The 16,106-nt window shown below is 40.9% G+C and overlaps 1 protein-coding gene across 7 annotated transcripts in view; it reads left to right on the top strand.

Moving 5' to 3' along the window:
• The window catches only part of FRMD4B (FERM domain containing 4B), a 373,681-nt gene that overhangs the window by 348,550 nt on the left and 9,025 nt on the right, over positions 1-16,106 (top strand). For 5 of the 7 annotated variants that reach the window (XM_009445839.5, XM_063806907.1, XM_516575.9 and 2 more), the window contains 7 exons: positions 343-476; positions 566-685; positions 1,833-2,058; positions 5,761-5,817; positions 7,497-7,644; positions 12,668-12,787; positions 13,680-14,491. In XM_009445839.5, coding sequence (XP_009444114.1) covers positions 343-476; positions 566-685; positions 1,833-2,058; positions 5,761-5,817; positions 7,497-7,644; positions 12,668-12,787; positions 13,680-14,491 — 1,617 coding nt within the window. The remainder of the gene's footprint in view (positions 1-342; positions 477-565; positions 686-1,832; positions 2,059-5,760; positions 5,818-7,496; positions 7,645-12,667; positions 12,788-13,679; positions 14,492-16,106) is intronic. The other 2 variants (XM_063806908.1, XM_009445838.4) reach the window with 1 other exon arrangement.

Below are 16,106 nucleotides of genomic sequence, written 5' to 3'. Positions count from 1 at the left end.
TAAAAGAACGCTTGAAACAACTCTTCAAGGACCATCTTACCTTCTCTTCTGCTCAGAAAAATGAAATTTTTCTTTGGGTGTGTCTGGGACGTTAAGCATTTTATCATTACCCCCAAAATGACTGAGCCAGGATGCAAAAAGGCACATTTTATTACCAGGTTCTGTTTGATGCCCAGAAGAATGAGAAAATGTTTTCCAATTTCCTTTTATTATGTTGAGAAACAAGGAGAAAAGAAATAAACTACCATTTAATAGCAGCTTTAGCTTAAAACTCCTTTGTCCCTTAGAAAGGAAGGAAACATCCCTTGTATAAACCTTCCCTGCCCTTCCCTCATCCCCTAGGTTCTCAAGACTCAGAAGTTAGTGAAGAGCAAAAGAGAGAAAAAATCCTTGAACTAAAGAAGAAGGAGAAACTATTACAAGAAAAACTTCTGAAAAAAGTTGAGGAGCTTAAGAAGATCTGTCTGCGGGAGGCTGTGAGTCTGCTTTTTGGGGCTCATCAAATTGTGTTTAACAACTTTGGCCAGTGTCAATTATCTGCTCTTGATTCTGTCCTGTTTCACAGGAGCTCACAGGCAAAATGCCAAAGGAGTATCCCCTGAACATAGGCGAGAAGCCTCCTCAGGTCAGAAGACGTGTGGGTACTGCGTTCAAATTAGATGACAACTTGCTGCCGAGTGAAGAAGTATGAACAACGCCTCTGAGCCTTTCAATTAATCATAAGACAGGAAAGCTGTCTGAGTGTAGTGGACTTTTTCCTTTGGTTTTTGAGTCTCTGCTGTATGTTATCTCACCAGTACAGATGGATCGTGTTGACCAAATTGAACTCTTTCTTTCATGCCCACTCCAGTCAAAATTGAGTTACTTCTCACTACTTTACTCCCCAAATCATAGGCATTCAGTGAACTCCAAATGTTTCTCATTTGAGAGTCAGTATTATAAGAATTAAGAACTCCAGCATTAGGTTCGTTTACTTAAAACTAAATATAGCCTTTGTCAAATAATTTAGCCTCTCTAAAGTCTCATTTCTCAGGCCTCAGTTTTCCTCATCTGTAAAATGGGGGTAATGATTGGACTTCCCTCCAAGGGATCCAATGAGTATTAAATGAGATAATACATGCACAGCACTGAGCTACAATCAAGTTAAAATATTTGTTAGCCAATATAGAATGTATAATACTTTCTCATTTGCATGTCATCAGCCAATATAACCATATCTATGTTTCTTGTAGAAATTTGACCATCTTAGCTTTAGAAAATTGTATCTGTTTTCATCTTTGGAAATCTTTGCTATTTACTGAGTGCTCACTGTGTACCCGTCTCTGAGCTAAGCAATGCACATATACTATCTCATTTAATCCTCATCCTACTTCATAAGGTAGGTGTTATCTTCATTTTACAAATGAAAAAAACTGAAGCATTAAAAGATGAAGCTGTGTATCCAGGGTCATGCAACCGGGAATTACCAGGAAGAAGATCAAACCCAAATTTATCTGTCTCTAAAGCTATGCATATAAATATAATCTTCTGCATCCATGAGCTTTGAGTTGAGAATATATCTGTGAAAACTGTGATCTTCTCCCAACCAACTGAATGAATGAAAGGCCATTCCCTTCCTTGAAAAGGGAAGAGGTTTGGACTAATGAGAAGTTGAAGTTAAGACGAGTAAAGGAAAGTGTTTGACAAGGATGTCTATGCAGTAAAAGTTGGGAAGATAGTGTTCTCAAAGAACATCTGATTCAAGAAAGTGCACAGGAAGTTTTATTACACAATGCATGTAAGAGTTGATCATATGTGTCCATAAAAATAAAACTATCATTGTATAAATGCAGGATCCTGCTTTGCAAGAACTGGAGAGTAATTTTCTAATACAACAAAAGCTGGTGGAAGCTGCAAAGAAACTTGCCAATGAGCCAGACCTTTGTAAAACTGTGAAGAAAAAGCGAAAGCAAGATTACACAGATGCGATGAAAAAGCTTCAGGAGATTGAAAATTCAATAAACGAATACCGAATTAGGTGTGGAAAGAAACCCAGCCAGAAAGCAACAGTGTTACCAGGTTAGTAATAAGTAAGGTTTTTTTTTGAGTCCCCTACTCAATACTTCACGGTATGTAGCATTTCCAAACCAGTTACCAGTTGATGAGAGATAGAAGGAAGAACCAGGTGATCAAAACTAAGTTTTCTTTTTTATTTGGAGACAGAGTTTCACTCTTGTTGCCCAGGCTGGAGTGCAATGGGGCAATCTCAGCTCACTGCAAACTCCACCTCCCGGGTTCAAGTGATTGTCCTCCCTCAGCCTCCCAAGTAGCTGGGGTTACAGGCATGTGCCACCACACCTAGCTAATTTTGTATTTTTGGTAGAGATAGGCTTTCACCATCTTGGTCAGGCTGGTCTCAAACACCTGATCTCAGGTGATCCACCCTCCTCAGCCTCGCAAAGTGCTGGCATTACAGGCATGAGCCACTGCGCCTGACAAACTAAGTTTCTTAGGATAAAAATTGTTTGGAATTTCAGTTTTATAAGTATGTAAACTTGATTTAAAATTTCTGTGATTCGTGAAGGCTATTTAAAGATATGGGCAGCACAAGCATGGTGCCCCACACCTATAATCCCAGCACTTTGGGAGGCTGAGGTGAGCGGATCACTTGAGCTAAGGAATTTGAGACCACCCTGGGAAGCGTGGTGAAACCCCGTCTCTTCAAAAAATATTTTAAAAATTAGCCAGGCATGGTGGTACATACCTGTAGTCCCAGCCACAGGGGAGGCTGAAATGGGAGGATCATTTGAGCCCAGGCAATCGAGGCTGCAGTGAACTATGACTGCACCACTGCACTCCAGCATGGGTGACAGGGCAAGACCCTGCCTCAAAAAAAAAAAAAGTGAGCAAAATTAAAAAATAAAGATATGTGCAAATGGTCATGATATAACATGAAATGCAGAAAAGCCAGATATAAAATTGTTACCACAACATGATCCCAATTTTATAGAAATATGCACACACGAAGACTGGCTGAGAAATATTTCAAAATACTAACAGTTGTGAAATTTCAAGTAACTTAATTTTCTTCTTAATATTCTGTATTTTCCAAGTTCTCAACATTATGTATTTATGACTTTCATTTTCAGAAAAAACGTAAACTGAGAAATCCCAGGTAGATTTAAAGTCCCATTGACCTTACATGTTTATTGGTATGGTTTTCAGCCTGGCGATTGAAATATGATTGTATTTCTTTGATTCTAAGACATTTTTTCCTTTACATTTTAACATCTATGAAATTGGGATAGTTTGGGGTTTTTTTGTTTGTCTGTTTTTGTTTTTGTCTTTTTGAGACAGGAACTCTTTCTGTGGCCCAAGCTGGAGTGCAGTGGTACCATCAAAGCTCACTGCAGCCTCGACTTCCTGGGCTCAGGTGATCCTCCTACCTCAGCCTCCCTAGCAGCTGGGACTATAGGCATGCACCACCATGCCCGGCTAATGTTTTGTAGACATGGGGTTTCACCATGTTGCCCAGGCTGGTCTCAAACTCCTGAGCTCAAGCAATCCTCCCACCTCAGCCTCCCAAACTGCCAGGATTGCAGGTGTGAGCCACCACGCCCAGCCTTGGGTTAGTTCTTAACACACTAGATGGTGTATTACAGTCATACTTGGCAGTACTTTTTTTATTATTTTTTGCTGGTACTCAAAATATTTATCTTAGATTTGATGAAATAAGGTAAGTGAGTTTAGAATATAATTGAGTGTAGAGCATATGATTTACAAAGCAGACATGGCTTTTGGAAAGGGAATGTACAGCATCAACACACAAGTGTTAGTCCACTACAGCTGGAGAATATAGAGTAGCTTTGGTTGAATGTGAAATCCAGGCGGTCTTGGGGGTGGTTAATTTCTGGACCTACAGATATGGGTGATTAGCGTTGTGCTTAACTTCATGGCCATTTGTTATGGCCCATTCATCCTCAAACTGTGCAAAATTCAAATGTTCTCCTTTACAGTGAAAGTATGCCTAACAGCTGACTATACTGGCAACTTGCCTTCAAGGTCCACTGTGTGTCTGATAGAGATAGTTCACTTGTTTCTGATACAGATTAACATTAGAGATTGGTTGGAGAGCTTCCCTTCATAATGGTTTTGAAGTTTACATTGAAGGATTATATTTGCCTAGAACCTCATGCCAAAACACTCAGGTGAATATGGAATGACTTTTTTTGCAAATGCAGATCAACACATCTGAGATACTTTTCTTTACTGAATACGTTTGTTTTTTTGTTTGTTTTTTGTTTTTTTTCTTTTGAGACAGAGCTGTCTCTGCCACCCAGCCTGGAGTGCAGTGGCATGATCTCGGCTCACTGCAACCTCCACCTCCCAGGTTCAAGCAATTCTCCTGCCTCAGCCTCCCAAATAGCTGGGATTACAGGCATACACCATCATGCTTGGCTAATTTTTGTATTTTTCATAGAGACAGGATTTCACTGTGTTGGCCAGGCTGGTCTTAAACTCCTGACCCTCAAGTGATACACCAACCTCGGCCTCTCAAAGTGCTGAGATTACAGGGGTGAGGCACCGCGCCTGGCCACATTATTTAACATTTGATGGATACCAGCAATAGAGTGTTATGGCCATTGCCAACCAGAACACAGTGTCTAGTTAACTAAAGATTTAAGTCTAGCTAACATTTACTGAGCATTTGTCATGTAATGCTGGGAGCTGGGCTAGGGGCTTTACATCCGTTATTCTAACGCCTCACCCCAGCACTACGTGATAGGTACTGTTGTTATCCCCATTGTGGGATTGAGTCAGGTGATACTTAGAGATTAAGTAATTTGCCCAAGGTCTCATAGTCGATAAATGGCAAAACCAAGACTTAAACCTAATTCAGTGGTTCTCAACCGGGGAGGCTGGAAATCCTATAATGCACAGGACAGCTCCCCAGGACAAAGGATTATCCAGTTCAAAATGTCAGTAGTGCCACTGTTGAGAAACCTGTTGAAAAGCTTGGCCAGTCATAGTGGTTCACACCTTTAATCCCAATACTTTGGGAGGCCTAGGTAGGCAGGTCACTTGAGCCCAGGAGTTCAAGACCAGCCTGGCCAAATGGTGATACCTGATCTTTACTAAAAATCCAAAAAGTTAGCCAGGCGTGGTGCTGCATACCTGTAATCTCAGCTACTCAGGAGGCTGAGGCGGGAGGATTGCTTAAGCCCAGGAGGTTGAGGCTGCAGTGAGCCACGATCGCACCATTGCACTCCAGCCTGGGCAACAGAATGAGACTCTGTCCCATAAACAAACAAGAAAAAAAAAAAAAAAGGCCCTTTCTTTCAGGGAGGGGTCAAAAGCCAAGTTATATTAAGAGTAGATTCTCAAATGAGGATTCAAATGTGTTTTATTTAACATTTAGCATTTATGATAAGAATGGCATGATTTTTCTTTCCAGTTTGTTGATCATAAGCACTAAATATATAGGTAAAGTTTTATTCCAGTGTAGAAGAGACACCGAAAACTAGTTTAAAACCAGCACTCCCTTGAAGTCTGTTCCATTTTAAGAAATAATCTAATGTAATATTCGTACAATATGTAAAATGTTTTGATTTTTGTTAGTATATGAGTCCATTCTTACTATGGTAGTTAATTATTCTTAATGCACTGTAATTAATTACTTTTATTTAAATGAAAATGCACTCCATTGAAAATTGTTTCTCTAAGCCCCCTCTAATTGTATAAATGCACAATTATACTAAAGGCAGTTATTTTTATTCACAGAAGACATAATCCCCTCAGAGAGTAGCTCTTTGTCTGACACCACCACCTATGATGATCGTAAGTGGCTCTTCCTTTTTTGGTTTAAAAATGTTAGATATTCTGAAATAATTAAGATAATTGTCTTAGTTAAGTAAGGCCTATTTGTTTTTCTTTTGAGAAAAAGTAGAATAAACTAACTTACATTTATGCAAAATGGTTGGTAAAGGAAGTGTATGATTAACACCTACTCAGGTTAACTCAGCGTTAATAACAGGACCACAAAAATCACATGACCTCAGGGAATCAGAATGCCCTCAGGGGAGTATCTAAGTCTCTCAGTAAGGACTTTAAGGCTCTCTAAAGTGTTTCTTAACTTTTTATTTTGAAGTAATCATAGACTTACGGAGAGTTGTATAATTAATACAAAGATTCCTTCACCCAGCTTTTCCCAATGGTGACATCTTATATATCTGGAGTCTAATATCAAAACCAGGATATTAGATTGTACACGTTATCACTGTATTCATCACAATATGAAATAAAATCATTGTATGTTTTACAATGTGAAATAAACTTTCATATTCTAGATAAAGGAAAGTTTATTTTACTTAGGAAGAAAGGCACAGTTAGACATTGGGCTACCTGTCATTTTGTTGTTTCATAGAGGCAGGCTGTATCGATTGTAATGGCCTGTATTTGTTCAATACATTTCTTGTCTCTCTTTCTCTCTTTTTTTTTTTTTTTTTTTTTTTGAGATGGAGTTTCACTCTTGTTGCCCAGGCTAGAGTGCAATGGTGCGATCTCAGCTCACTGCAACCTCTGCCTCCCAGGTTCAAGCAATTCTCCTGCCTCAGCCTCCCGAGTAGCTGGGATTACAGGCGTTAGGCACCACTCCCGGCTAATTTTTGTATTTTTAGTAGAGATGGGGTTTCACCATGTTGGTCAGGCTAGTCTCGAACTCCTGACCTCAGGTGATCTGCCTGCCTCGGCCTCCCAAAGTGCCAGGATTACAGGCGTGAGCCACCGAGCCCAGCCGTTCAATACATTCCATTATAGAATGGGTTGACTATCAACTAATAGAGTGTTTCTTTGTCATCTCTTGTACTTAATCATGATTGAGTTGGTGATCTCTGTGGTATGACTTGAAGAATTCCAGGAAACCACACCCCCACTGCTTTATCTTACCCAAGTTTTATGGTGCATAAAATTTCACCACTGCAGAATTCTTCATGTGAGGTGATGTTTGGTCATGCTTGCCATCCCTCTTTGAAAATGTAAATATCAGTGGAAAACATAACAAGCCTCTAATGATGCAGCATAAGTCAGTTTCCTTACTTTCAATGACAGGATAAGCCTTTGGCCAAAGAGGCCTAAAAACTTTAAAAGTAAAGGTGAACAAAAATGATCCAGGCCAACTTCCCCTTGGTTCACACTGGGGGTTTTCTTTAATATAGCTTTTTAAAAGCTGCGGTATTACCCATTCCCCTTGAGTGATTTACTCACTCTAAGTGACACCTGTTGGATTTGGCAAAAGATGGTTCAGGTCCCAGAAGAGTGTTCAGTAATTTCGTTTTTTCTGGTGTATAAAATATAAAAATTAACTTCTTGAAAGAGTTATGTTCTTCTAAAAATATCATCTTTGGAAGAACACTTTGTTCACTAAACCTTCTAATTTCTTTTTTGAGGTATTGGCAAGATATTTATTTACCTATTAATTTGCCTACTTATTTTTTCATTCACCCATTTACTTATTATAGCCAGTGATGCCTTCACTCTTCCTGGGCAGCGATCAAGTTCAGTACCTCATTCTCCAAGAATTCTTCCCCCTAAGTCTCTTGGTATTGAGCGAATCCATTTCAGAAAGTCGTCCATCAGTGAACAGTTTGTGGATACCAGGCAGTCCAGGTGAGAGGTCATATCATCAGTAAGGTTAATGCCTCACAGCTAGGAAATTTTTCCTCCAAAATGCAATGTATGGATGATACATTTTCACATGTTTTTATTTATCCTTCCAAAAGATGTTATCTTGTAAAACTGGGGCATAGAAACTAACCCAGTTTGTTGTTCACAGCAAACGAATATACATATATATATATATATATATATATATTTTTTTTTTTTTTGATGTGGAGTTTCGCTCTTGTTGCCCAGGCTGGAGTGCAATGGCGTGATCTCCAGCTCACCGCAACCCCCGCCTCCTGGGTTCAAGCAATTCTCCTGCCTCAGCCTCCCGAGCAGCTGGGATTACAGGCCACCACACCCAGCTAATTTTATATTTTTAGGAGAGACGGGGTTTCTCCATGTTGGTCCGGGTGGTCTCGAACTCCCAACCTCAGGTGATCTGCCTGCCTTGGCCTCCCAAAGTGCTGGGATTACAAGTTTGAGCCACCGTGCCTGGCTGAAAATGTTTTTAAGAAGTCTTTTAAAATGCATTTGACCATTTCCTTGACTTTAAAGTCTATTTGATCTATATTAACTTATAGGGACATTAATTATCATCTGGATTTAGACATAGTGTCCACAGTTCAGTTTTATAGTCACTGGTCTAAGGAAATTGTCGTTAAAGTCCACTCTGCAAAACCAAGTAGCAGGACTGATTTCCAGTCCTACAAATAAACATGGGACTTAAACTCATAATCTGTAAAATAGATAATCCAAGCATTTTCTCAAATATCTCAGGTAAATATTATCAGGGCAATGAGACCAGGTTTTAGAAACATGACAGGCCAGTGGTTCCCAGAACTCGGCTGTATGGATCAATCTTTAAAAAGCAAACAAACAGTTACCAGCTGTTTGCTTTGCCTAAAAAGAAATTTTCAAACAGGCTGAGTGCGGCAGCTCACACCTATAATCCCAGCACTTTGGGAGGCCAAGGTGGGAGGATCACTTGAGCTCAAGAGTTGGAGACCAGTCTGGGCAACCTAATGAAGCCCCATCTCTACAAATTTTATAGACAGAGTCTCTTTGTGTCGCTCAGGCTGGAGTGCAGTGGTGCAATCTCAGCTCACTGTAACCCCTGCCTCTTGGCTTCAGGCAATTCTCCCACCTCAGCCTCCCGAGTAGCTGGAATTACAGGCACGTGCCATCATGCCCGGCTGATTTTTGTATTTTTAATAGAGACACGGTCTCACCATGTTGGCCAGGCTGGTCTTGAACTCCTGACCTCAGGTGATCCACCTGCCTCAGTCTCCCAAAGTGCTGGGATTACAGGCATGAGCCAGTGTGCCCGGCCCAAAATTTCTTTTTTAATTAGCCAGACATGGTGTTGCCTACCTGTAGTCCTAGCTACTTGGGAGACTGAGGCAGGAGGATTGCTTGAGCCCAGGATTTCACAATTGAAGTGAACTATGATCGTGTCACTCCACCCCAGCCTGGGCAACAGAGCAAGATGCTGTCTCAAAAAAAAAAGAAAAAGAAAAAGAAAAAAAAAAGAAATGTTCAAAAAAATAGCACCATGAATCCATGAAAGAAATGACATTTTGATATAAAAAATATATTCACTATCTTTGTGGCAATATTAATCGAATGAAGTTAACATTTCACTTAATGTAATGTTAATTTCATTTTATATTAATTTCATATAACATTTCTATTGAGCACTTACTCTTTTTTTTTTTTCTGAGACAGAGTCTTGCTCTGTCGCCCAGGCTGGAGTGCAGCGGCACCATCTTGGCTCACTGCAACCTTCACCTTTCAGGTTCAAGCAATTCTCCCCCCTCAGCCTTCCAAGTAGCTGGGACTACAGATGCCCGCCACCACACCCGGCAAAATTTTTGTATCTTTAGTAGAGATAGAGTTTCGCCATGTTGGTCAGGCTGGTCTTGAACTCCTGACCTCAGGTGATCCGCCCACTTCGGCCTCCCCAAGTGCTAGGATTACAGGCAGGAGTCACTACAACTGGCCGCTATTGAGTACTTACTGTGTCCCAGATACTGTTTATGTTTTTTCTATGTAATTTATTAACGAACTTAATCTTCACGACAACCCTGATAGTGTTACTACTGTCATTACCCTTTACAGATAAGCACACTGAGGGCCAGGGACCATGAATAACTTCTTTGGGTTCATCAACTAGTAAACATGGGAATCAAGGTTTGAACCTAGGTAGCCTAGAACTTGGCAGGATCCAAAGCTTGTGATCTGATTTCAGTGAACATGTTATACCACATCTCAGCAAAGATGGGAAGTATTTGCTCTACAAGGGCTAAAAATATAAATTAAAAAAATTTAAATAAAGGAAATTATTCTCAAAATCAAGGTAGATTATTAGATTATTCAAGGTGGATAAATTGTGACTTATGAAAATATAACCTCCACATTGCTATGTTTCTTTTTTTTTTTCTTTTCTTTTTTTTTTTTGGAGACAGAGTCTCACTCTGCCACCCAGGCTGGAGTGCAGTGGTGCCATCTCAGCTTACTGCAAGCTCCGCCTCCCAGGTTCACGCCATTCTCCTGCCTCAACCTCCTGAGTAGCTGGGACTACAGGTGCCTGCCACCATACCTGGCTAATTTTTTTGTGTTTTTAGTAGAGACGGTGTTTCATATTAGCCAGGATGGTCTTGATCTCCTGACCTCGTGATCCACCCACCTCAGCCTCCCAAAGTGCTGTGATTACAGGCATGAGCCACCGCGCCAGGTCACATTGTTATATTTCTAATTTGTTAAAGAGCAGTGAAATCTTTATCACATATCGGCCCCAGTTTGTGGATTAGCATTTAGGCACTTTTGCCTGAAATGGTAAGAGATCCAAGGAGCTACAGCCGTGCTAGCCAATTTAATTAAAAGTAAATAAAATTTAAAATTTGGTTCCTCAGTCATGCTAGCCACAGTTCAAATGCTCAGCAGCCACATGTGGCTAGTGGCTATCATATTGGTCAGAACAGACCCAGAACATTTTTGTCATTGCAGAAAGTCCTATTGGATAACATGAGACAAGTGGGCTTCTTATGTTAGGGAAAACAAAGCTATTTCAGCAAAAGGAAGAATTATAGCTGGGAATCATTGTCTTAAAAATTATTATACCCACATCTCCAATCACTTAAGATGGATTTGCTCTTTTATCCAGCAATTTCACTTAGGAATTTTACTACTGAATTAACTAACTACATGTAGGATGCTCATTACAGCATTGCTTACACTACTGGCAAATTGAAAACAAACCACATGTTCAACTAGCTGATTATTTAAATAAATTATGGTAAATCCATACAATAAAATGCTATGCAGTCATTAAAATAACACTGTAGACAAATATTAAGCAACATAAAATGTTAGGTACAACTTAACTTTTTAAAAAGTGAGCATTGAAAAAGAATATATAGTAAATCTCATGTTTTGTTAAAAAATAAATATGTATGTTTATATATAAATACATGCTAATAAGTTTATGTGCTTAGGAAAAATAATCTGAAAACATTTAATGTTGCCTGGCTATGTAAAAGATACCAGATTATACAGGCAGCGGCTCACGCCTGTAATCCCAGCACTTTGGGAGGCTGAGGCAGGCAGATGACTTGACGTCAGGAGTTCGAAAACAGCCTGGCCAACATGGTGAAACCCCATCTCTACTAAAAATACCAAAAAAAAAAAAAACATTAGCCAGGCATGGTGGCGCACACCTGTAATTCCAGCTACTTGGGAGGCTGAGGTGGGAGGATCACTTGAACCCAGGAGCTGGAGGTTGCCGTGAGCTGAGATTGTGCCACTGTCCTCAAGCCTGGATGGCAGAGTGAGACTCCATCTAAAAAAAAGATTATAGACATTTAAATTTTTCTTTTTATCTGTATTTTTAAAGTTTTCCTAATGAACTTAGACTTGCTTTTGTAGTAAGTAAAATTTGATCAAAATTATTTTTAGTTAAAAAAAATTAACTTCAGGCTGGGCGTGGTGGCTCACGCCTGTAATCCCAGCACTTTGGGAGGCCGAGGTGGGCAGATCACAAGGTCAGGAGATCGAGACCATCCTGGCTAACAAGGTGAAACCCTGTCTTTACTAAAACTACAAAAAATTAGCGAGGCGTGGTGGTGGGCACCTGTGGTCCCAGCTACTCGGGAGGCTGAGGCAGGAGAATGGCGTGAACCCAGGAGGCGGAGCTTGCAGTGAGCCAAGATCACGCCACTGCACTCCAGCCTGGGTGACAGAGCAAGACTCAGTCTCAAAAAAAAAAAAAAATTAACTTCAAATTGTGTTGTCACCGTGCTGGGAAGTAGACATAGTGATTTAAAGCTGTTGTTCTTTGTCCAGGGACCAGCAAACAACAGTCCAGTGGCCAAATCCATCCTGCTGCCTGTTTTTGTGCAGCCCGTGAGCTAAGAATGGTTTTTATATTTTTAGGTAGCTGGTGGTGGGGGGATCAAAAGCAATAATATTTTACAACCTGTAAAAATGTTATGAAATTTAGCATCCATAGGTCATTTTCTTGGAACACAGCCACACCCATTCTCTTACATATTATCCATGGCTGCTTTTGCACTGAAAGGGCAGAGCTGAGTAGTCGCTCTAGAGACCATCTGGCCCACAAAGCCAAAAGCTATTTAGTATTCTAGACTGTTTACAAAAAAGGAGTTTGCTGAATTATACATCCATCCCTGTTCACCACGAAGATTTGATCATCTAAGGACTGTTTTGAATGTTCAGGTGCCTACATAAACAGCTCTAGTTGCTTTGAGTCTTTTTATTCAGTGTACTCTTTATTAAAAGTCCTTTTTTCCCCTACATATTTGTGACTCAGAAAGTCAGACCATATATGCTCCCGCTGTTTTAGCGGGTTTTCTTTGTGGTTTAGTGAACCACAAAGACACCCTTCCTATCTTTCTCCCTATTTTCCCTTTCCTTGGGCTTCTAGTAAGTTTTGTATTTGCTTATGACAAATTTGCCAGAGATGTTGAGAGACTCATCATTTCCTGAATTCTTCTTTTTATCACCACAGAGAAATGCTGTCCACACACAGCAGCCCTTACAAAACTCTGGAGAGGCGGCCCCAGGGAGGGCGAAGCATGCCCACCACGCCAGTTCTTACCCGAAATGCCTACAGCAGCAGCCACTTGGAGTAAGAGAGCTTCTTTCTCACTGCTTTAGCTGTCTTGATTTTTGCTTTGAGGTTCTGTCTTGCTTTATTGTGTTTTTTAATCATTTCAAGTGACTTTCTGTAGCAGGACCTTGTTTTATGGTTTTACATTTTCTGCTAACTTATGGTTTCAAATATGTTGGCAAAGAAAATGTATTTGATTTGTTCAAATATACATTAGATTTTTAGTACCTTAATTTCCCCAGTCACATATTACCATTCATTATTCAATGGTAAGGATGAAGTTAGTAACAATAGCAACATTTTGAAATGTTTGAAATGCTGTGCTAAATGTTTTATATTCACTGGATTATTTAGTCCCTACAGCAAGCCTTTTGGGAGGTAGATATTATATATTGTTTTCATCCTCATCTTACAAAGGAGGAAGCAAGATTCAGAGAGGTTAAATATCTGGCCTGAGCTCATACAGCTGGGAAATAGCAGTGCCATGACTCAGCCCAGCCACCTCTGACCTCCACTCGAATGTACCATATCTTCATATCCTCTAGGAAGACAGGACCCTCCAAAGACACGTTGGGTTTTTTGTTTCTGTTTTTGTTTTTGTTTTTTTTTCCAGGCTCTGATGCAAACTGTGCATCCTCAGTCTATGTCTTTCCCTACCCTCAAGGAAGGATTTGACTTGCGCAACTAACAGAACCCGGTTCTTTTCTCATTTTGACCATGGTCAAAATGAACCTACGTGTGAGCCAGTAGATTTGGAGAACAACGGATTCTATTGTGCAGTCAGCTTTGGCAACTCAAAGTCCTATTGTAATTCACGAGCTATTCAGTCACTCAGCATGCTATTCTTTTTTCCTATTTGGGTCCTCCTTTTCTTCTTGGTGTTGAGAAGTTTGCCTTTCTCCTCTTTCAGACCCCAATCTTCATCTCAGCACTGCCGCCAGCGGAGTGGAAGCCTGGAGTCCCAGTCCCACCTGCTCTCCGAGATGGACAGCGATAAGCCATTTTTCTCCCTCTCCAAATCCCAAAGAAGCAGCAGCACAGAAATCCTCGATGACGGGTCTTCTTATACAAGCCAATCAAGCACAGAGTATTACTGTGTGACACCAGTTACCGGCCCCTATTACACCACCCAGACCCTGGACACTCGCACCAGGGGTCGGAGGAGGTCAAAGAAACAGAATGTTTCTACTTCAAATTCAGGAAGCATGCCCAACCTAGCACAAAAGGATAGTTTGAGGAATGGTGTTTACTCAAAGAGTCAGGAGCCACCGTCTTCCAGTTACTACATTGCCGGGTACACACCCTATGCAGAGTGTGACTTTTATTACAGTGGTGGTTATGTCTATGAGAATGACACCGAGGGACAGTATAGTGTCAACCCTTCCTACCGGTCCTCAGCCCACTATGGATATGAGCGCCAGAGGGACTACAGCAGATCCTTTCACGAAGATGAGGTCGACCGGGTACCCCATAACCCATATGCAACTCTCCGGCTGCCAAGGAAGGCTGCTGCAAAATCGGAGCACATCACCAAAAACATCCACAAGGCCTTAGTTGCCGAGCACTTGCGTGGCTGGTACCAGCGGGCCTCTGGGCAGAAGGATCAGGGACACAGCCCGCAGACCAGCTTTGACTCAGACAGGGGATCACAGAGATGCCTGGGGTTTGCTGGGCTGCAAGTACCTTGTTCTCCAAGCAGTCGTGCATCCTCGTACTCTTCAGGTGAGAATACTGTAAAAACACGCGACACCTGGATTTTATTTACATCGTGTTTCCTGCCCACCTAAAACCACCTCACGGATCATGAGACCAGTACTCAAGGTCAAAAGTGGGGCAACCATTCGGTGGAACCCCACAATAAGAATTTCCAACTTAAAAACAGTTCTTTCCAGCTCTCCAAAGAACTCAGTACACATGAGTCTAATGAAGCAAATTGTAGATTCAAATCCAGCAAACATTGATTGAGCATGTACTCTCTGTGCTGCCCTGTTTTAGGGGGTTTTTTTGTTTGTTTTTTTTTTTTGTTTTTTTTTTTGAGATGGAGTCTCGCTCTGTCGCCTAGGCTGGAATGTGTTAGGGGTTTCACTTGCTTTGTCTTTTTAGGATTTACGTTGACAGGCACATCTCTTAAATGTGTTCACGTCATTGAGGCTTGATATTTTAAAAGAATAAACCCTCAGGTAAGCAGAAAACATTAGAATTATACATCCATCCTTGTTCACCACCAAGACTGATCATCTAAGGACTGCTTTGAATGCAAGCCTGGGATTATGCAGGTACTTAGGCAAGTGCCTGCATAAGGCTCGTAAGAATCCTGATAGGAGCTGGCATTGATTAAGCACTGTTCTAAGTAATTTGCTTTTTTTTTTTTTTTTTGTAGAAACAAGGAGGCTTAGGTTGGGTCTTGCTATGTTGCCCAGGCTGGTCTCAAACTCCTGGCCTCAAGCAACCCTCCTGCCTTGGCCTCCCAAAGTGTTGGGATTACATGCGAGAGCCGCAGTGCCTGGCCATGCATATTGTAATTCAGTATTCATATATACCTATGTTGTGGTTGACTTAAGGGATTTTCAAAGATAATTTTGATTAGAGATGTTTCCTTTATACTCTTGATGTTGACTTTGGCCCCTAACTCTGCTAACATTTGTGGAGGACTTCCTGCCTACGCCCAGTTGTGCTAGGTACTTTAAGTAGAGAAATAGAAGATAGGGGAGGCTCTGTGTATGGTTTTATTTATTCAGCAAATGAGCAGCCACATTCAAGATGTGGAGGACCCATTGTTGAACTAGTTCCTGGCCACGATGAGCTCAGAGTCAGCAGCCAGAGGAATGTTTAAAAATTAAGCAATTTTAAAACTCTAAGAAATGAATGAATTCTCAAACTGCCAGAAAAGCTGTAGGTCATGAGTCTCACCTTCTCCCTTATTAACATGACACCTTAGTGAGACATAGTATAAGGATTCCTGAGTCATTGTATAATAGTCAAGTGAAAACTACACCTTTAAAAGTTTCATGTACTTGTTGACGAGGCGTTTCCATGGAGATTTCTATTTGGGTTCAAGTTCTCTCCTATTTGTGCAGGACTTTGGACTTCCACTAGAGCTGTCCTATCTATTACCACATCTAACATATGAAAGGGCTTTGGTAATTATTTCTTATTTATGGCTCTGACCTAGAAAACACCTTTCTTCCTCTTAAAGTTCAAGATGTGAGAAACTTTCACAGGTCAAACCTGGGCAGAACAGGGAGAGTACTACAAGGGAAAAACCAAACGAGGAGGGCTGAGATGCATGTGGATGGTCACTACGGCACAGGGCTGGGGTGGTGCCTGGGGGAAGCAG

This window comes from Pan troglodytes, chromosome 2, assembly GCF_028858775.2.
Source record: "Pan troglodytes isolate AG18354 chromosome 2, NHGRI_mPanTro3-v2.0_pri, whole genome shotgun sequence".
Taxonomy (NCBI): Eukaryota; Metazoa; Chordata; class Mammalia; order Primates; family Hominidae; genus Pan; species Pan troglodytes.
Note: the sequence above shows the minus strand (reverse complement) of the source record. Positions and strands in the feature narration are given on the sequence as shown.